General features: G+C 53.4%; 1 protein-coding gene across 1 annotated transcript; it reads right to left on the reverse strand.

Annotated features, from left to right (window-relative positions):
• Nucleotides 1–10,620: 10,620 nt before the first annotated feature.
• Nucleotides 10,621–18,413, reverse strand: DHX58 (DExH-box helicase 58). Its single transcript, XM_016150852.2, has 13 exons — nucleotides 18,198–18,413; nucleotides 17,809–17,977; nucleotides 17,439–17,640; nucleotides 16,889–17,079; nucleotides 16,019–16,135; nucleotides 15,251–15,377; nucleotides 14,893–15,084; nucleotides 14,297–14,550; nucleotides 13,625–13,774; nucleotides 13,373–13,534; nucleotides 12,473–12,663; nucleotides 11,431–11,527; nucleotides 10,621–11,154 (listed from the first exon to the last, which is right to left on the reverse strand). The coding sequence occupies exons 2-13, from the start codon at nucleotides 17,974–17,976 to the stop codon at nucleotides 10,969–10,971; spliced, it is 2,037 nt and encodes a 678-aa protein (XP_016006338.2). The 5' UTR covers nucleotide 17,977; nucleotides 18,198–18,413; the 3' UTR covers nucleotides 10,621–10,968.
• Between the last annotated feature and the right edge of the window lie 220 nt (nucleotides 18,414–18,633).

Here is an 18,633-nt window from a genome sequence, read left to right on the forward strand (position 1 = left end):
AGTCTGACTCCCCTCTGTCCCACTGCACTTAGCCCTGGGATGAGGCCCTGGGATGGGAGACATTGCACAGTTATGCTCCCAAGGCAGAGGCGCTCCGGCATGCCCCTCCCTCCTCGCCAAAGGATCAGATGCCCACCCCTTCCTTTAGGAAAGCAGCCTGGTATATCCATACTTCTTGGGTTCTAATCCTACCTCTGCCATTTCTTGTGTGGCCTTGGCCACTTCTGTGCCTCACTTTCCCCATCTTTAATTAAGTAAGGATAAGTAGTACCTCTTTTAGAGAGTCATTATGGGGATTCAATGAATCAATATTTGTAAAAAGTTTAGCAAATCGGTACAAGGTAATCACTATGTGTTTGTTAAATAATGTTTAAAAGTATATGATTCTAGGAAGGTGATGCTTTAGTCAGTTGACCGAAGGTGTCCAGATGATGTGCCAGGTCTGGAAGGCTGGGATTAAGACTCTATTTCACAGGTGAGGAGACTGAGCATCAAGGAGAGGAAGCTACTTGCCCAAGATGACACTCAAACCTTGGGTCTGTGTCACTTCAAGCCTTCTCTCTTCTGGCCTAGGTGAGCTCTGTGCCTTGCATGCACTGACAGAGCCCTCTTTGTACCCCTTCCCAGGGTCACACCCTGAGCTTGGAGCCAGGAGCTGGACAAGCACCCTGTGTCTGGGTCTGTTTCACAGGCAGGTCTGTGACCGCCCTGGCCACTCCAACCAGGGCGGGCAGTTCCAAGCGCCTTCCAGCCCCCTACCCCAACCTCGGCAAGGCATCCCTGACCCCCTCTCAGCCGCATTCAGTTAGGAGACAGACTGGGAGGGAGCCCCAAGGAAAACACCCCAGTTCTTGGTCTCCACCCTGTGCAAACTCCAGGGGCCAGACACGGAGGTGTCCTGGGGCCTCGGAGGAAGGGAGGGGCAGGAGCCAAGGGTGTGGGGAATGACATCGAAGTCACTGCGGGCACATGGGGAGGACCGTGCTGGGATCCTGGGGAGTGGGACAGGAATTACTTTGCTCTTTCTACCTCCCCAATTTTAATGCAATCGGTTCACTTCTCTTTACAACCTGGAATGGCATAAGAGCCCCCTCGGTGTCCTCCCTGCCTCCACTTCCTGCCCTCCCAGCCCGCTCTCCACACAGGTAGAAGACGCCTTTTAAAAAGGCACATCTGATCGTGTCACTCTCCTGCCTAAAACTTCCAAAGGTTTCTCCTTTAAAGAAAATTCTTACTGCAGCCTGGAAGATTTGGCCCCTACTCACCTTTCCAAAACCCTAAGGATATGACTGGTAAAAATAATACTGACATGGTTAGAAGCAGATACAAGAAGACTTGTTATTGACTAAAATGGACAGAAGAATCCAATCTTGACCACAAACGTTTTTCAAAATTTAAACCTTCCAAAATTGGAGAGGCGTTTACCCCAGTCAATTGCACAAAGACAGAGACTAGAGTCAGAAGCCTTTGATCGATGCCTTAGGATTGATGAATCAAATCTTGACAGCAAAATTTATACAGAACTGAAGCCAGTGAAAATAACTTCAGTAAAAATAAAATGGAATGAAGAAAATGGACATTTAACTGTACCATCGAGAAAAAAAAAAACAGAAAAATCTGATCAAGGAATTAAGTTGGATGAATAGTGTTCGAACTGGAAAACACGTTCTAAAAGAGTATCCAGTGTTGGTATGTTTTGGTTTAAAATGTTTGCATTCAAAACATCCTGGGGTCCAAACGTCCAGGTTAAAATATCCTGAATCCCTCTGATCTGTTTCTGTGCCACTCCCTACCTTGCTTTCGATACTCCGGCCACACTGGGCTCCTTTTCTCCCGAAAGAACCAGCAAGCTCTCCCTCGCCTCTGAGCATTCTGGGAACCTGTTCTCTCTGCCTGGAGCACGCTTTTCCTCCTGGTTCCTACCTCCCCTTCTCAGGGCTGATGCTGAAGTATCGCCTCCATGAGAGGCCTTCATCACTACCCTCCTTAAGGTAGATTTGCTTCCTGCCTCCTTGTATTCTTTCTCATTCACCTTGTCATATTCCTCCTTAAATTCCCAGGGCAGGGCCTAGCAAGTGTAACACACAGTAGGTGTCCAATAAATATCTGATGAATAAATGAATAAATTAGTGTCAATGGGGTGAGGTGCAGGGGAATGGGTTGTGGTTCACAAAGGCCCCTGGGAGAGAAAGAAAACAGGGTATAGATGCACTCTTATAACTCTATCCCCCTTTGTTCATGACACTAAGCTCCAGAGAAGCCCATTTCAGCAGGAGACAAAAGAGGAGACGGTACCAGTCTTGCTTTATTTTTGCCCCTTACCCAGCTTCCTAAGGTCCAGGCCCATGTGCCAACTGGCCAGCTGCCCCCCAAGATGGGCTGCCCCACCTCCCCGGGGCCTGGCTCCCACATTTGGCTGTTGGCCAGGCTATTTGGGGAAACTTCCTGATCCCCTCTCTGGCCTCTCCACCCCCATACCTCATCCTGCAGCCCTGGAATAGCTGTCCCCAGCCTCAACCTAGGGACAGTCTCATTCCCATTTAGTACCCAGATGGTTGAAACCATCTCTAAAAGCTTCTCCTGTCCCTTTCCCCTCAGGAAGCTGCTAACTAGGACAGCAGATCTCAGAACGAGGTCACAGAATGCTTCCTGCTCCTACAATCCCTTCCCGGCCAGACACTAGTGGGGACAACAGTCTCTGTTGCAGGCCCGTGAAGACGGAGACGACGTGGGTGAGGGGGAAATGAGGAAAGAGAAGAGAAATGGCTGCAGCCTGAGGGTTTTTTTTTGTTTTGTTTTGTTTTGTTTTTGCCCAAGGAGTAGCTCCATCTTGGTCTGGGGAGGAGGCCTGGCTGTGGGGAGTGAGGAGACCTGGGTTCAAGTCCAGACTCTGTCTGAATGGGGATTTCGTTAGCTCTCCAGGTGATTACAGGGCAGGACGAGACAGTTCTGTATATAATACAGCACTGTACAAAATCTAGGGGTGACAAGACCCTTGGGGTCCCAGGGAGATTACTCTGGGATAGATCCCGTGAAGGGCTCCAAACCCATTAGGGAATTATTTCTCTGCTGAAGTTTCACTCTTGTCACTGGTTTGAGCATCGGTCTACGAGAGGTGGGCAGACTTCTCCCACATCCTGAAGACCACGCCACGTGTGTTCCTCTTTGGGATCCTCCATTCTCGTCCCCTTCCCCGTGGCATTTTCTCTCCCCTAGGTGAGGGACAAGGTGGGTATGTGCAGGGGTGTGTCTCGTATCTCTCCATCCTGCCTAGCCAGTGGGAGGTGAGTGGCGGGCATCGAATGTAGGAATTGACAGACCTGAGATCAGGAGAGTAGAGAAGTTTTGGGGCCTGGGGATGCAGGAGAGGCGTGTGGGGACGCGGGTCGGGGCAGTGGGAGCATAGCGGGGCTGCCCTGGCCTCCTGCCTGGGCATCTGAAGTGGGGAGAAGTATCAGTGGAATCAGTCTTCACCCCACCCAAGGAAACCTTAGTCAAATAAACAAACAGCCTACACAGCCGCTCCTGTGCAAGAGCCGCTGAGTGAGGAAAGGCCTGCCCGAGGTGGGGGGGCCTGGGGAGAGGGCAGGGAGGCTGTTTGCACAGGCCCCACAGCCCGGGGGCAGTTGGCGGAAATGTTTGAAATAGGGTGGGGAGCACAGTGGTGGTTTGGAGCAGGAAGCTGGGGCCTGGGGTGGGTGCGTTGAGCTTGGCTGCTTCGAGGAAAATGAAAAGTATCAATTCAGCCCCACTCTGGTCAACGCCTCTTCTGAGGGGGACTCCAAGTCCCCAGCACCCTCCCTCAGCTCAAAGTCAATCGGATCAACCAGACAGACAGGGGCTTTCTCCCCACACCGTCACCCTGCTCCTAGGCCTATGCCCCTGGGCCTTGTCACTCGAAATTTCAGAGTTGAGCCAAAGCCCCCAGGGTCTGTTTTCGGCAGAGGAGCTGGGGAAAATGGGCCAACATCTGCCCTTTCCAAAATCTGATATCTCCCCCCCAACTCCTTGCCTGGCACTGGAGGGGCCCAGAAATGATGGCAGTCCCCTCCCCCAGATGCTTTGCTACCTTCTTCTACACTCAGAGACACTTGGCTGTCCTGTTCCCCTGGGGCACCTCATAAGAGTAAGACAGGGAGAGAAAAGAGGGACACACGCCCAGACTTAGAGGCAGAGATGGAGAGAGGTAAAGACAGAAACAAGATGCCGCGCAGAGACAGATGCTGAGAGACAGGAGGATATTTAGAGTAAGGAAGTGTGTGTGTGTGTGTGTGTGTGTGTGTGTGTGTGTGTGTGTGTGAGAGAGAGAGAGAGAGAGAGAGAGAGAGAGAGAGAGAGAGAGAGAGAGAGAGAGAGACAGGAGGGCAGAGACACACACAGAAAATAAGAGAGACACTGAGAGCAACAGAGACACACATACAGAGCGAAAGGAAGAAGAAAAAAGACAGATACACAGAAAAAGAGAGACTGAGAGACGGAGAGAAGAGAAACAGAATGTGCCGGGCACGGGAGCAGGGAAAGGACTGAGGAAAGGACTGAAGAGCGCACAGGGACACTTACCGGCTGAGGGGCAGAAAGACGCTCACAGAACTACACAGGGACTGACGGGCTGACAGAGACTTAGGGACCCGGAGACATCCCCGGCGAGACTTGGGGGAGCAGAGGTGCTGAACATCAAGCCTAGTGGGGTTTTCCTGGAGTCCCTGGAGGGCAGAGCTGCTGCCTCCTGTCCCCAACACTGAACCTCTGCAGGCGTCCGGCCCCTCGCCACTGGAGCTGGCAGATCACCCGAGGTGAATGAAAAGTCCCTGATGGAGGAGAATGAGACCGGGACTGTGGCGAAGGCTCAGGGGTCTGCAAAGTGCATGCGTCAGGGTGCATCTGCAGGGCATCCATTCCCAAGACTGAACTCGAAGTGGTGTTTAGGGGTGTGCGACTGTACACAGCAACATTTGTGAGTTAGTATAGGTGGCATGTATGCCTGGGCGTGTGAGTATCTGAGTGTGAGTGTGCGTGTGTGAGTGCATGTGTGAATGTGTGTGCCCAGTTCCATCGAGCACTTCACAGCACTAATGAGGCCAAGGTGGCAGGTTCGATCCTCAAATAGCCAATAGGAACTGAGTGAGTCAGAGATGGCCAGAAAAAGACCGCATGTCTCTCTCTTCTGAACAGACGGTGTGTCCAGGTGCCACAGGGCACTCAACTATAGTCGAGACCAATGTGCCATTCATTCCTGCCAGGAATGACTCCCACTGCCTGGCCAGCTGGCCCCCACACTCTTCCTCGTCCAAGGCCCAAGATGCAAACTTACAGGGGGACCCACACTACAGACACTTGGACCCTTCCCTGACTGCAGGTACAGCTCCCTCTGAGAAAGACAGCTGGAAGGACGGTGGGGTCTGGCCTTGATCTTCTGCCAGTCTGGCTTCCACCCTTCCTGCTGCTGTAGCCCCATTTAGCTTCCCCCTTGCTCTTTGGGTCCAGAGAGTGCCCACACCCTCCCCACACTCAGGAGATAAGCAACCTCTCTCCTTCTCATCCTTTCCCTCTTAAGCATCACAGGACATTTTTTAAAACTGTCCCAATTTTGGGTGGAGAATGAGGTCAGGAGGCCCAAGGGGGAAACCACTGGTTGGTGACAGCTGACAGTCCTAATTTCACCTTGAAACTCCTTCCTGGTCCAGGAGAGGGCGTGCCCTAAGCCCAATTTTACAGGGATCACTACTATATTGGGGGACAGCCAGCAGGAAGGGAATTCACCAAACAGTGATGTCAGTTATAGGAGCTTCCAGGCCCACCCCTACCATTTGCAAGGCCTAGGACAAGAGGACAAACGGGGGCCCGTATACACATCTAAATATTTCAGTTATTAATCAGGCTAACAAATTGTTAATAAAATATATTGTAACTTCCCACCTTGATAAATATACTTTCATAATGACCCGGAAGACCAGGTTTCAATTTGGATTTCTCTGATTCCTGGGAATTTCGTGGAAGGACACACTATGGAGGGAGAGATAGCTCCGCTCCCACCCTGGCCCCAGCCAGTATCCGCCTTCCCACTGCCAGCTTCTTTCTGTACCACAAGGGACTCATTCATGTATGTGGACACTCGGCCTCACATCCTAGTTCCATCTTCATGCCCTGCAAACAATGGCCTTTAGCCACCTTTAGTCGCCCCTCAGGTCTAGGACGCACACTTAATGGCATAAACTGCCCTGGGGAGAACAGGCCCACGGGAGAGGCTTGCATGAGCTGGGAGCAAGTTGGTGACCATCCCGGCAAAGGCCTTCAGAGTCACAGGTATAGGGAATGCAGTCTCAAAGGAGATGCCCAGGCTCTTCCCTTGGCACTGCTGACTCCTCACCCCACAGGGAGGAGGATGGCCAGAGGAGTGCCACAGCAGAGCCCTTGAAAGCACCCAGCGAGGGCATGGGCATCCCCTCCCTCGCCCAGGTTTAAGGGTGCTTACTAGATGCAGCCTTCCCCGGCAGCTTCCAGAGCTCCAGCCAGGAACTGAAGCTGTCATTCCATTGGAGGGCAGCTTGGACAGTCCCCAAACAGGGCTTATACTGTTTATCTTCCTGGAAAATTTTAGTGCAGCTCGACCCCAACTTGTGGATTTCTGGAGGTGGGGAGGGCAAGGAGGTGATGACAATGGGGCTTTTTTTTTTTTTTTGATTGGGTCTTTAAGCTAGTTTGTTCCCCTGAGTCATAGTCCCAAGTGGGCTCCTGCCGTCACTGGTCTCTGCCCTGCTGGGGCCCCTCTCCTCACCCTGGAGACAAAAACAGGGTGATTAAGAGATGAGGAGGTGAGGGGACATGGGCAGCCCAGACATGTTTAGCAGAGATCCAAGGACTAGCAGGGGGCAGGGGCTGGTGGGTTGGTAGTAGTGAAGGGCATTGCTCTCTCTGGCCAAGTTTAAAAAAAACTTCCAACCCCCACCCCACCCCGGCAGATCGGCTTTGCTGTCCTACACACAAGGGGACACTTATACTCGTTGAGCCCTCACCAGGCGCCAGGCACTGTGCTAAGAGCTCAATGGGCATATTCTCACTTAATCCATGCAGCCACCCTATGAGGCGGGTTCTATTATTATCCCCATTTTACAGGTGGGGAAGCGAACTCAAAGAGGTTAGGTAACCCGTCCAAGGTCGCACAGCAGGTAAAGGTGATAGAACTCAAGTCTAACTGACCTCAGAGCCCCCACTCTTTCTAGGATAGCACACTGCCTCCCAGAAGCAAGAAGCTGGCACAGAAGCAGAAGGAATGACGGTCGCGTACGAGAAAGAACTTCCTGACAATGACAGTGTGTGTGGTGTGAGGACACCATGGAATGGGAAATTCAACAGACACAGAAAGCCCTCCCCCCTGTCTGGATGCTGGTCTGTCCGAGGTGTGTGATGATCTGGAAGGTCTGTGGGGTCCTGGCTGGATCCATAAGCAGCATCCTGACCTACCTCCACTCTACAATCGGGGTCGTCTGCTCTACCCTAACCCAGTACCACGGCCCAGGGTCTGGCTCTCCTCTGTGGCTCTGAGGTCTAGGCATCATATCTGAACTGTCTGCCCAAGACCTCCCTTTCTAGAAAGCCTTCCTTGAGATTCTGGGAGGCAGGACCCTTTTCCTATAGCCTAAATCCCAACAGGGAGCGTGCAAATGCACCCCATGTCTACAATAAAGGCCACTTCTGTGATCGCCTCCCCCACCTGGCTCTGGGACATGAACACAGAAAAGATCTTAGTCCCCAGGCCCCTGGGTTTCTCAGGCAATCTGTACGACCCATGCTTCCTCATCATCCTCACCCTTGCACATCTGAACCTGGGTGTAAGTAAATGACACAGGTGCCCCGGGGCTCATTAGAAAACCCAGGCCCTAGCTCAGCTATGCAGTGGCTCTTGCCTCATTTGCACACAGAACAGAAGCCTTTGGGGTCACCCCATCACTGTCTAAGGGAGGAGGCGGGTAGAAGCTGCACTTGGATGAGGCACGGGGCATGCAGGTCAATGAGGTTCCTTACTTGGAGCCCACAGCCACCACCCCCAACCTGCTCTTCTCCAGAAAACAGTGTGCCTAATGTCCAGCTCAGCCCTTCTCCATCTCTCAGAGCCCGCCCCGGCATCAGGGATAACCAGCAGGGACCCTTTAAACTTCCCCAGAGTTTAGTCTCACCGTCTAGATGCCCAGGGTCGGTGCGCAGAGCCGATAGGAATGTCCTCACTGTCCTTTGGGGACCCCGATTTTGAGACAAGGGCACAGGACAAGTGGAAGGGGATGCCCTGTACTCCAGCGCTGCCCTTAGTGTGGACCAGACCGCGTCGCTGACTTACCTGCGGGGCAGAGACGGAGCCCGCCGCGGCCACCTGCTCTGGCAACGCTGGGTAGGGCAGCGGCTTTGGGCTGGCCAGGGAAGGGGCGGGACCGGACCGGGGGCGGGGCCGGTGGGGGGAGCTGCAGCCGAGCCCCTCCCTGAGTCTCGGCCCGGTGGGTGGACCGGCTTATACAGGTGGGGAAGAAGAGGGGTGCATCTGGGCCACTAGGGAGGTCTGGTCCTCCGGCTTTCCTGAGGGCTGGAAAGTTAGGATGCCTGGGTCCAGAGGACTTCGTGAAATCTCTTCATCAGGCAGCCTTGCCCAGGTACCCTGGAGGGAGTAGCTCCATTTAAAGACCCTCGCTTGAAAAAACTTGGGAACCCCCTCACTTCCGCGCCCTTGCTTGAGTTCTCCCTTTCATCTGAGCTCAGGAAAGCTCTCCCAGCCTGGTAAGGTGGGTATAGATAGGATATGCCCTCTAAAGTGTCCCCACGCCCTGTTCCCATCCAGGGGCTCTTAGGTGCTCAGGTCTTCTTTATCCTCAGTCCCTCTCTCTCCCTGCAACACAGCCCCCCTCCGCCCCCAACACCAGCTCAGGTCTCTCAGCTGTCACTGTTTAGCCCTGGAATGACAGGCGTCCGGACTCCGTGAGTCCAGCCACATTCAAGGCCATCGAGCTTAGCACCCCTGGGCCCATGCCCCCCCCCTCCCTCTACCCCCAGTCGCTAATTTTATTGACCTGTAAAAGGCACGTTGCTGGCAGGGGCGATGACAACTGAAGGCGAAGTGGGAGCGCATGAGGATAGAAGGGGCTCCCGGGAGACGAAGATGGGACCAGAGGGAAAAGGGCGTCGACTCCTCGAGCCAGGTCCAAGAGACACCGGAGGATAGGAGGAAGGACCCTGAGAAAGGAGGGTACAGACCTGGAATTTCAGCTTTCAGTCGGACAAGAAGCGGACTGATGAGTATACTGGGGAAGAGAGAGCACATTATTTCCCATCTACCCTGAGGCAGGACCAAGGATGTAGCAGGAGAGAAAGAGGTTAGATAGCAGGAAGGACCACCATCCTGCTCTCAAATCTCTGCGCTAGCCCCCTCCCTTCCTCTTGAAGGTGACTCCTGCCTGCTGGGCCTCTTACTACAGAAATAGCCCTTTCCCTGAAGTATCAACCTAGATCTTGCCTTTCTTTCTTTCTTTCTTGTTAAAATGAGAACAGAAAATTTAGGCCTTTACAACTTTCCCCACCCCCATGCCCACACCTCAAGTTCTCTCAGCCTCTCCCCAGCTCAAGGGAGATGACCTGGGGAGATGGAGAGAGGGGCTTTGGGGTTGAAGCCCCTTATGTGGTGGAGAGGGCAGGAAGGCCTCATATTTTTGATGGCTCTCAAATTTAGACTTTTGATGCTCTCTCCAAATAAGGTTACACGATATCCATAAGAGGGGTGTTACAAAGAAACAAAAAAATTTTAACATTAAAAATATACCACAAAGCAGATCAGCGGATGGAGAGGGGAGGAGGGAGGGATTATAACGGGAACAAGGGAAGTTTTGAGGGTGATGGCTCTGTTCATTATATTGACTGTGGAGGAGCATACATACATTAAAACGTATCAAATTGCACACTATAAATATGTACAGATTATTTTGTAAATTATGCCTCAATAAATGTTTTTAAAACACCACACATTTTCTACACTGATTTTCCATTTTTTAAAAAAATTTTAACTTATGGGGAGCCTCAAAAAATAGAAGTGGCCTTGGCAGGGAAAGCATGTTAAGGGGCCAGTGGAAACTGGTGATTCCTAGGATAGCAGTCCTCCTTTATTTGTGGGGGACATGTTCCAAAACCCCAGTGGATGCCTGAAACCACAGATATACTGTTTTTTTCCTATACATACATACCTATGATAAAGTTTAATTTATAAATTATGACAGTAAGAGATTAACAATAAAATAGAACAATTATAACAATATACTGTAATAAAAGTTATGTAAATGTGGTCTCTTGCTCTCAAAATATCTTATTATACTATACTCACCTTCTTGTGATTATGTGGGATGATTCGATGTCTAGGTAAGGAGATGAAGTGAGGTGAAATGACATGGGCATCGTGACACAGGCTACTGTAAGGGTTACTTGAATGCAAGCACTGAGATACCTAGACGGTCAATCTGATAACCCAGATGGCTACTAAGTGACTACCGACAGGTGGTGTATACAGTGTAGATATGCTGGACACAGAGACGATTCACATCCAGGTGGGACAGAGCAGGATGGCATGAGATTTCATCACACTACTCAGAATGGTGCACAATTTAAAATTTATAGATTGTTTATTTCCAGAGTTTTTCATTTAATATTTTCGGACTGCAGTGGGTAACTGAAGAGCAAAACTGTGGATAAGGGGGTAATTCTGCCTCCGTTCCTCCCCAACCCCATTCCCACTCCATCCAGTGTGTGTCTGTGTGGGTGTGAGGGGGAGCTGTGGCCCTTTAGCTGCTTCCTCAGTGTGGGAGTCAGAGCTCGCCTGGGCGCCTGAGCTGGTGACTCCGGCAGGAGGGGCGAGCACCCAGGCTTTGCTCAGAAGACAGTGGCTGTTGTAGATTCTGCCGCCCCCTGCAGCCTGAGCCAGGCACTGCAGTGACAAGATGGTTAGGACAGGGAGAGGTCTGACAGGTTCTGGGCACAGTGCTGCACGAAGTCGAAGTCAGGCACGGGAAAGGGCACGCAGGACCACTTCTTGGCCTGGACCCGCCCTCGTGGGGTCTCCAGGAGCATGCTTTGGACTTTGAGCACCGGCAGTTTCACCGACTTGTAGATTATCTGTAGACCCCACGACTGGGGGTAGGATAGAGACAGCAGGGTCTGGGTTTCTGCCCTCAGACTGGGCTCCTCTTAGGTTGGAGTCCCTGAATGCAGGGACTCTGTCTTCTGTTTCAAACAGAGCTATCTCCCCCATCACACTGTGGTTCCCAAAGATAGGGGCTGGACCACCCTCCTCAGACTTGGGGGCTCCTGAGGCAGGGCAGTCTCCCCCATCCCAATGAGGGCACCTTGATGATGGAGGCCGGGCCTCTCAAGACTGGAGTTGAGGGCTATTGCACCCGCACTTACTTGCCCACAGTTCCTGCAGCTGATGTTGCCCCCAGGCCTCCAGTCCTTGAAGACTTTGTCTATGGGCACAGGCTTCTGGGAGACATTGTAGTAGATGCTAGAAAAGAACGGGAGTGGCCACAGCTCTCATGGATGCCCCCCTCCCACCCATGCCCAGACCACATGCCATCTTACTTGCTGCCTGTCCAGAGGCTCCAGACGTCAATGAGTTCTGCCTGTGCTGCCTCCATCACACTCCCTTCCGACCAGGTTCGGGCCTCAGCACTACCCACCTGGATGATCTCAACAATCTCCCAATGGATCTCCCTTCCCCACCCTTCTACTGCACTCCATCCTTACTCCCACCCCCACACTATTCTCTGCCAACCGCCAGAGTAATCTTCTAAAAATGTAAATGACTCTGACATTCCCTTGCTCAGAATCCATCCGAGACTCCTCACTATCTACAGAATAAAGTCTAAACTCTCAGTCCGACCTTCAAGGTCCTCCGCAAGCTAGTCTGTCTTTCTTCGGAATCTCGTCTGCTCAAGTCAACCAGTATCACGCCTGTCACATCATTCCTGTCTTTCTTCCTCTTACAGCTAAACCCAGCCATCCTTCAAGATCTAATTGAAATGAGACCTCCTCAAATGAAAGAACCTGTGTGAAGACCCCTCGGCACAGTGGCCTGGCACACAGCAGGTGCCCAATAAATGCTTACTTAATAAATGAATGAATGGAGGATGAGGAAAGGCCACCTCTAGGGGGGCACAGGATGAGGGGATGCTAAGGGACAACCAGTCCCCCAGGGGCCAGTTTGTGGTCCCTCAGCATTTGGCATTCTGAATTCCAAACTGCAGTGGCTGTGGGAGCTTAGGCAAGTCGCTGAGCATCTCTGAGACTCTACTTCCTCACCTGCACAACGGGGTGATGATGAAACCTGTCAAGCCGGACTATCGTGAAAATGCAAACTTTATATTTGTTAAAGTGCTGTTTAACCTCCCAAACCCTTAATGCACGCCACCCTCCCTCTCATCTGGACAGCCCCTTCCACAGGTCTCACAAGAAGTTGGGGTTCACGTTGACATGGTGGGCACCCTCCACCTTCCGCAAGTCGCTCCCATGGCCCACGGGCACCATGCAGTTGATGCAGAGGATCTGCACCTGCTCTGCCAAGAACTGCTGCCGTCTATTCTCCCGCTGGGCTGCCTGGGCCGCCCTCTTGACCAGGGCTGTCCTCTGCAGATCTCGGATCTGGGGTGGGAGAGGATACCAGGTATGGCTAGGACACGAGAGACCTAACACTAGGAATGCTCCTAGGTGGACAAAAGGTTCCTTTAAGACCTCAGATCATTAGTACCCAGAAATGGCTTTCCTTAACCCTGCCTGGAGCTTTCAGAAGCAGCCCGGTGGAGAAACATAATACTGGAATAAGGGGTACCAATGGGAGCGGGGCAAGCTTTTCCACGGAATCTTTGGAGGATTCTGTGCACAACTGCTTCTTTGAATCTAACATGGGGTACCATTAATAATTATGTTGGGACAACAGGAGTAACAGGGACCATCCTACACGAGGCTGAGTCATGATGATTCTACCTCAGGGGACTGATTTAAGTGCTGGCTCTGGGCTTATTTTGTGCATGTGTCTTTATTTCCCCACTTGCTTGGTTCTAGAAGGGGCTGTAAGGTGGCTCTCACAGATATATAAGTATTTGATAATGAGGATAAATTAAAAGCCTTGGATGAGATCTGTTCCCAAGGCATTTTGGGGAAACAGCCATTGCCTTCCCGGCAACCCCATCTCTGGCTTCTACCTTTCCCTGGATTGCAACCTTCCGCAGGTGGGCCAAGTTCACCTCCAGAGGAAGGAGGAATAGGGGTGTGTATGCGTTTGCATCAGAGACCTTCCAGCCAGAGCACCCACAGCCCACCTCCCCACGGGGCGCATAGGTTGTCCACAGACCTTGGCCTGGTACTCAGCTGGGTCCATCTTCTGCACAGCAGCCACTGCCTGTTTCATCAGAATCTCCAGTGCCTCGTTGGTCTGCTCCCGCTGCACCTCCCGACTGCCATGGGTTGCCACGAATGAGTACACACTTTCACTGGCCCGGGCACGGCCCCTTGCCTGGGGCGGGAGATGAGAGAGGGGCCCTGAGTGGGACTAGGGTCCCACATAGGATCCTTCGAGGGCTATCAAGGGGGGTAGTTTGGGCACCTGGACCATGGAGATCTCGTTGGTCAGGAGCCCATAGCGCACCACCACATTGCACTGGGGGATGTCCAGTCCCTCTTCTGCCACACTCGTGGCCACCAGGAGGTTCAGGTCGCCAGCCCGGAACTTGCGAATCACTTCTTGCTGGTCCCTCTAGGGGTGGGGCAAGAGGAAGAGGATGGCACAGGAGATGAGTTCAGGCCTACCCTCCCGCCGGCCTGGCCTCTTCTGGTTCAGCCCTTTTACTCACAATTGTAGCCCCTTTCCAAAGGGACCCTGAGTCTCCACTTTCCCCCCAGCTCCCCCCAGAATCTTGCCCATCTTCTCAGGTGATCATCTAACCCCTTTATCCCCTAGGGACTCCTAAGGATCTCTGCCCGTTCTCTAGGAGCTCCCAGGACCTGTTCTCCTAAAAAAGACCCCAGACCCCCGATTGTCCTGAGGACATCACTCACCTCTCTTCCTACAGACCCCCAAGTTTCTGCCTCTCTGTCCCCAGAGACTCTCAGACTGGGGGAACCTCCAGCCTTGGGGATCTCGGTGTCTGCCTTTCTCCCCCAGCTCTCTGCCCTCTGCTAATCAGTCACCCCATCTCTCTGTGCTAAAGACTCTCACCCCTTCTTTTCTCCGTTAGGGAACTCCCCCAGCCTCAGCTCCTTTCCCCAAAGCCCACACCTGGGTCATAGTGGTGCTCCGGCTGCTATTCCCAGCCCCAATCAGAAACTGGGCCCTGATGTCCACTGTCTGCAGACCGGGCTGCTGCCGGAGCCAGAGCAGGAGGGCATGAGCGCTCTGACGGGTGCAGGTGAAGACGATGCCCCTAGGGTTGCCGGGGTCCCCAAACTGCCTCTTCAGGATCTGTTCTAGCATCTCTAGTTTCGGGTTCTCAGGGCCTTGAGTTGCCAGGAGCGCCAGCTCATTCTTGTGATCTGACAGAAAAGCCCCAAAACAGAGGCATAGGACTCAGGTCCAGAGGTGAGCAAGACTTGGGGTAGGGGTTCACAGGGATAGGATTGTAGAAGTCCAGAGGGAGCCTGAGGCATACCTGCTCCCACCTACTTTTCCCTGAGTAGCACCAAGAACACATGTAAGGACATCCTCTGCCCGCCTAGCCTCAAGGCCAGCCAGCCTTACACCAGGGGCCAACAGTCTAGAATCTTTTGCTCACATACCTTATCCAGCACCCCTCTTCAACCCTGCTACCTGAATGACCCTGGCTGGCCTCTGACCACTAGTCCCATTCTGAACCCCCTCCTCCCCGCGAGCCTCACCATCGAACAGCCTCAGCAGCCAGCGCTCGGCATGCAAAATCTGGGTCTTGGTGTCGCGCTCTCTGTCGTAGAAATCCTGCAGTGCCGCCAGGGCGTCCACCGCGCGTACGGTGTCGTGGATAAGCAGCGCATCGTTGTAATGCCGCAGGTGAAGCGCGTACACCCGCTGCTGCTGGAGCCCGGCCACAGCCGCTGCAGGCCGGCAGGGGGCGCAAGGTCTGAGAGGCCACGCCCCCAGGGCCACTCCCGCCCAGACCCCGCCCCAAAACTGAGCTCCGCCCCCTCGAGGCTCTGCCCAGGCTGGCTGAACCCTGAACTGTACCCGCCACTCCGCCCTCTGCCATATCACCCCTCTCACCGGTCTGGCTCAGCTCCACCACCTGCTGCTCATACATCTGTGTCCCAAAGTCCCGGCTCAACTCGGTCATCTCCAGGTGGTCGTGGATTTGGTTCATGAGCTTCTTCAGCATGTCTCCAAACGGGTCCTGGATGAGGAGAGTGAAGGCATGATAAAATTTCTATAAACATGAGGGAATGGACACCTGGGGCGGGTGTGGAGGGCTCTGATCTCTGTGTGAAACCTTGCTGCTACTTGCCCTCCTGTCGGTGGAGAAGAGAGAGCTCCAGAGGGAGCTCCAGGGGGAGACCGGCTGTGGTATGAAGAAGCCATGGCTGGAGGCAGGGGTCAGGTTCCTAAATCCCGCCCCTGCTCTGTCTCCTCTCCCTATATGCCCTTGACCTCTGGCTTGAAAACAGTTATGTCTAGTCCTTGTCCAGCCTTGTCATAGAAGACACCAGGCAGTGTCCAAACCGCGGGAGAGAGCTTGGAACAGCCGCAGCACAAAGCGTCCCAGCTTTATGATATGATTCCCAAAGCACTCTGCGGCATACCCAGGGTTTTGACAGATGCGCACAGTGGCATCTGAGTGAAACCAAACAGCAGGCTGTGGGGATGGGCTGCATCTGCCCCATTTCACAGAAAGAAGAAATGGAAGCTCCGATACATAAGCAAGTAACCTGAAGTCACAGAGCTAGTGAGGATGGAGTCAGGGAGTCGGGGCTCAACCTCGGCTGCCCTAATTTCACCCCGGGGTCTCCCCAGCATTGTGCCCCTCCCTCCACACACCTGGCTGCGCTTGTGGCAAAGATCATACTGTTTGCAGGGCTGGCGGCTGTGCTCCTGCAGCTGGGGGCAGTAGGTCTGGGGCGACATGATGCGCCATGTGTCCAGGTTGGCACAGAGCTGGGACGACAGGGAGAGAAGGGTTCACTGAAATGGTGAGGTTTCCTGCGGGGACAATGGGCAGAGCTTTGGGGCAGGTTGGGTCCCAGCTGAGGCAGGGCCATTGAGGGTGGGGAGTCATCTATTCAACAAATATTTATTGCTCTCCCTCTCTTTGCCTGCTGCTGTACTAGACACTGGGGCATCTTATGTTGGAGTTGGAGAGATAGATGATAAACCAGCAAAGAAAAACAGGATTAGAATTTCGGATAGTGTTAACAAGCTCTAGAGAATAAAATTGGATTATGTAACAGAGCACAGTGGGGATGATCAGGAAAGACTTCGAAGGGGTAACATGTAAGCTGTTCCCTGAATGACAAGAAGGAGCCAGACAGGTAAAAGGTGTGTGTGTTGGGGGGGGGGCATTCGGTGCAGAAGGAATGGCAAGTATAAACGTCCTAAGATAGAAACAAGCCTGAATTGCTCAAGATACAGAGAGAAGGCCAGTACAGCAGGAATGAAGGGGAGGGTAGAGGAAATGAGGCTGGAGAGGTAGGCAGGGACTAGGTCACATGGAACTTTGTAAGCCAGAGTAGAGAGTTGGGTGTTTATTCTAAGTGCAATAAGAAGTCTTTGGAGGCTAGAACTTAGGTGAGGAAGGAGGCCGGACCCTGCCGGGGGAGGCCAGGGGAGGGCTGGTGGGTATCGGGTAGGGCAGGCCAGGGAGGTCCCTGGTGGGTCAGGGTAGGTGGAGGTCACAGGGGCCAAGCTGACCTGCAAGATGTGGTCAATGGCTCCATCGAGCTTGGTGGCCCTGCCAGTGCCTGGGGAGGCAGTGAGACCCAGCACCTGAGGCAGGGGCCATGTCCTCTGGAGTTTATGCTGTAGGTACCGACTCAGGATGATGTTGTAGACAGTGTCTTTGTGTGTATGGTGACACTCATCCACCACGAGCAGGGAGAACTCTGGGGGCACATGGGGAGAGGCTGTGACCTATGTTTGCAAAGCCCTTCCTCCCAAATGTTTGGTTTCATGTGGTCCCCACATAGCATCTGAGAATTCCTTCCTCTCTTACTACTTGCAGTCAGACCCCAGAGAACAGCCAGGCAGGGATGATTTTACCTCTATTTTATAAATTAGTAAACTGAGGCTCAGCTAGGGGAAGGGAAATGCCCAAGATCCTGCAGTGTAGCCAGGTCTTTTTCTACTAGGGTGTATCCTGGGGTTTGGCGAATGGGGGAGCTCTCCCACAAAATTTCCCAACATCTTTACTAGAAATGGGGCCCTGGGTTTGGCAGGCAGGGGTGCCTCAGGGGTGCCTCACCATTGAGCTCCATGTGCTCCTCCTCCTCGGGGCTGACCAGAGCCATCTGCAGCAGCTCAGCTGTACAGATGAGCAGATCATTCTTCCGGGCCAAGTGGCCAAAGCCAGGTCGTGGCCCCATGTCCCCACTCAGAGTTGTGATAGCCCAGCGCCCATTCAGCATGCGGCTGAATTCTTCAAAATGCTGGGTCACAAGGTGTACCTGGGGGTGGAGATGAAGTGGAGAGAGGAAGCTGGATGCAGGGCAAGGGTGTGGGGAGGAGGCAAAGACTGGGGTGGATGAAAAGAAGGTGACCTCAGAGATGGCCACAGTAGATCTGGAGTTCTAGAGGGTCTTGAAAGACACCCCAGGAACTGAGAGTCCACTCACCCTGTTGACTAATACAACCACCTTGGCTCTGTCCACAGTCTCGAGGTGCCTCTTGGCCACATAAGCAGCTGCCCGGGTCTTCCCAGACCCTGTGGGCAGCCATATGATGATATTCTTGCCCTCCAGGGCAGGCATGATCACCTCCCACTGGTAGGGTCGCAGCTCCATTCTGGGAATGGCAGAGGACTCAGATCCCTGGCCCTCCTGGCTCCCTCCCAGGCCAGACCCCCTTAGAGCTGCCCCCCACTAACTCCCAGCTTGCCTAGTCCCGTGCAGAGACCTCCCTTTGCCCAAGCCTCCATCCTGCTTGAGGAAGGTGGGACAGGACATCAGGGGGACCTGCCAGGAACCTGATCTGGCCAAAAAAGCAGGGGCAACACAGACTATACCTGACTCAAGTCCAGCTTCACCTGCACACCAGCCAAGGGCAGCCCTGCTTGGCTTAGCTGGTCTGCTAGGCGCTGGGCTCTGCTGAGAACCAAAATGGAAACTGAAACTCGGGGGAGGAGCCGGCTCAGCAGAGGCGGAGCTCAGCCTTAGGAATCTCCCTTTACAACCCTGAGAAGAAGCCTCCTGGGACTCGAAAGGGGCACAGAAATTCTGCTGAAAGGAAAGCATCCTTTCCTAACTTCTGGGTCTGGCCAGCCACCCCACCCCACCCTCACTCCTTTTAGAGTCAGCTGTTACGTCACCCAAGCAAAGGCAGGCAGCCAGAGGAACTGGAACCTGCCACCCCGGTACCTGGACCAGGAACAGCAGAGTGGGGAGAAGGGGGCGTTGCAGCCAGGCAGACCTTGTCGCCCTAGGGCCACGAGACTAGACATG

This window comes from Rousettus aegyptiacus, unplaced genomic scaffold (assembly GCF_014176215.1).
Source record: "Rousettus aegyptiacus isolate mRouAeg1 unplaced genomic scaffold, mRouAeg1.p scaffold_m13_p_6, whole genome shotgun sequence".
In the NCBI taxonomy this organism is placed as follows: Eukaryota; Metazoa; Chordata; class Mammalia; order Chiroptera; family Pteropodidae; genus Rousettus; species Rousettus aegyptiacus.

Coding starts and splice junctions, on each gene's coding strand:
- DHX58 (XM_016150852.2), bottom strand. CDS start 17,976: ATGGAGCTGCGACCCTACCAGTGGGAGGTGATCATGCCTGCCCTGGAG. Junction 15,378..16,018: donor TTTGCCACAAGCGCAGCCAG/GTGTGTGGAGGG, acceptor CTCCTCATCCAG/GACCCGTTTGGAGACATGCT. Junction 13,775..14,296: donor GGAGCACCACTATGACCCAG/GTGTGGGCTTTG, acceptor CCCCACCCCTAG/AGGGACCAGCAAGAAGTGAT.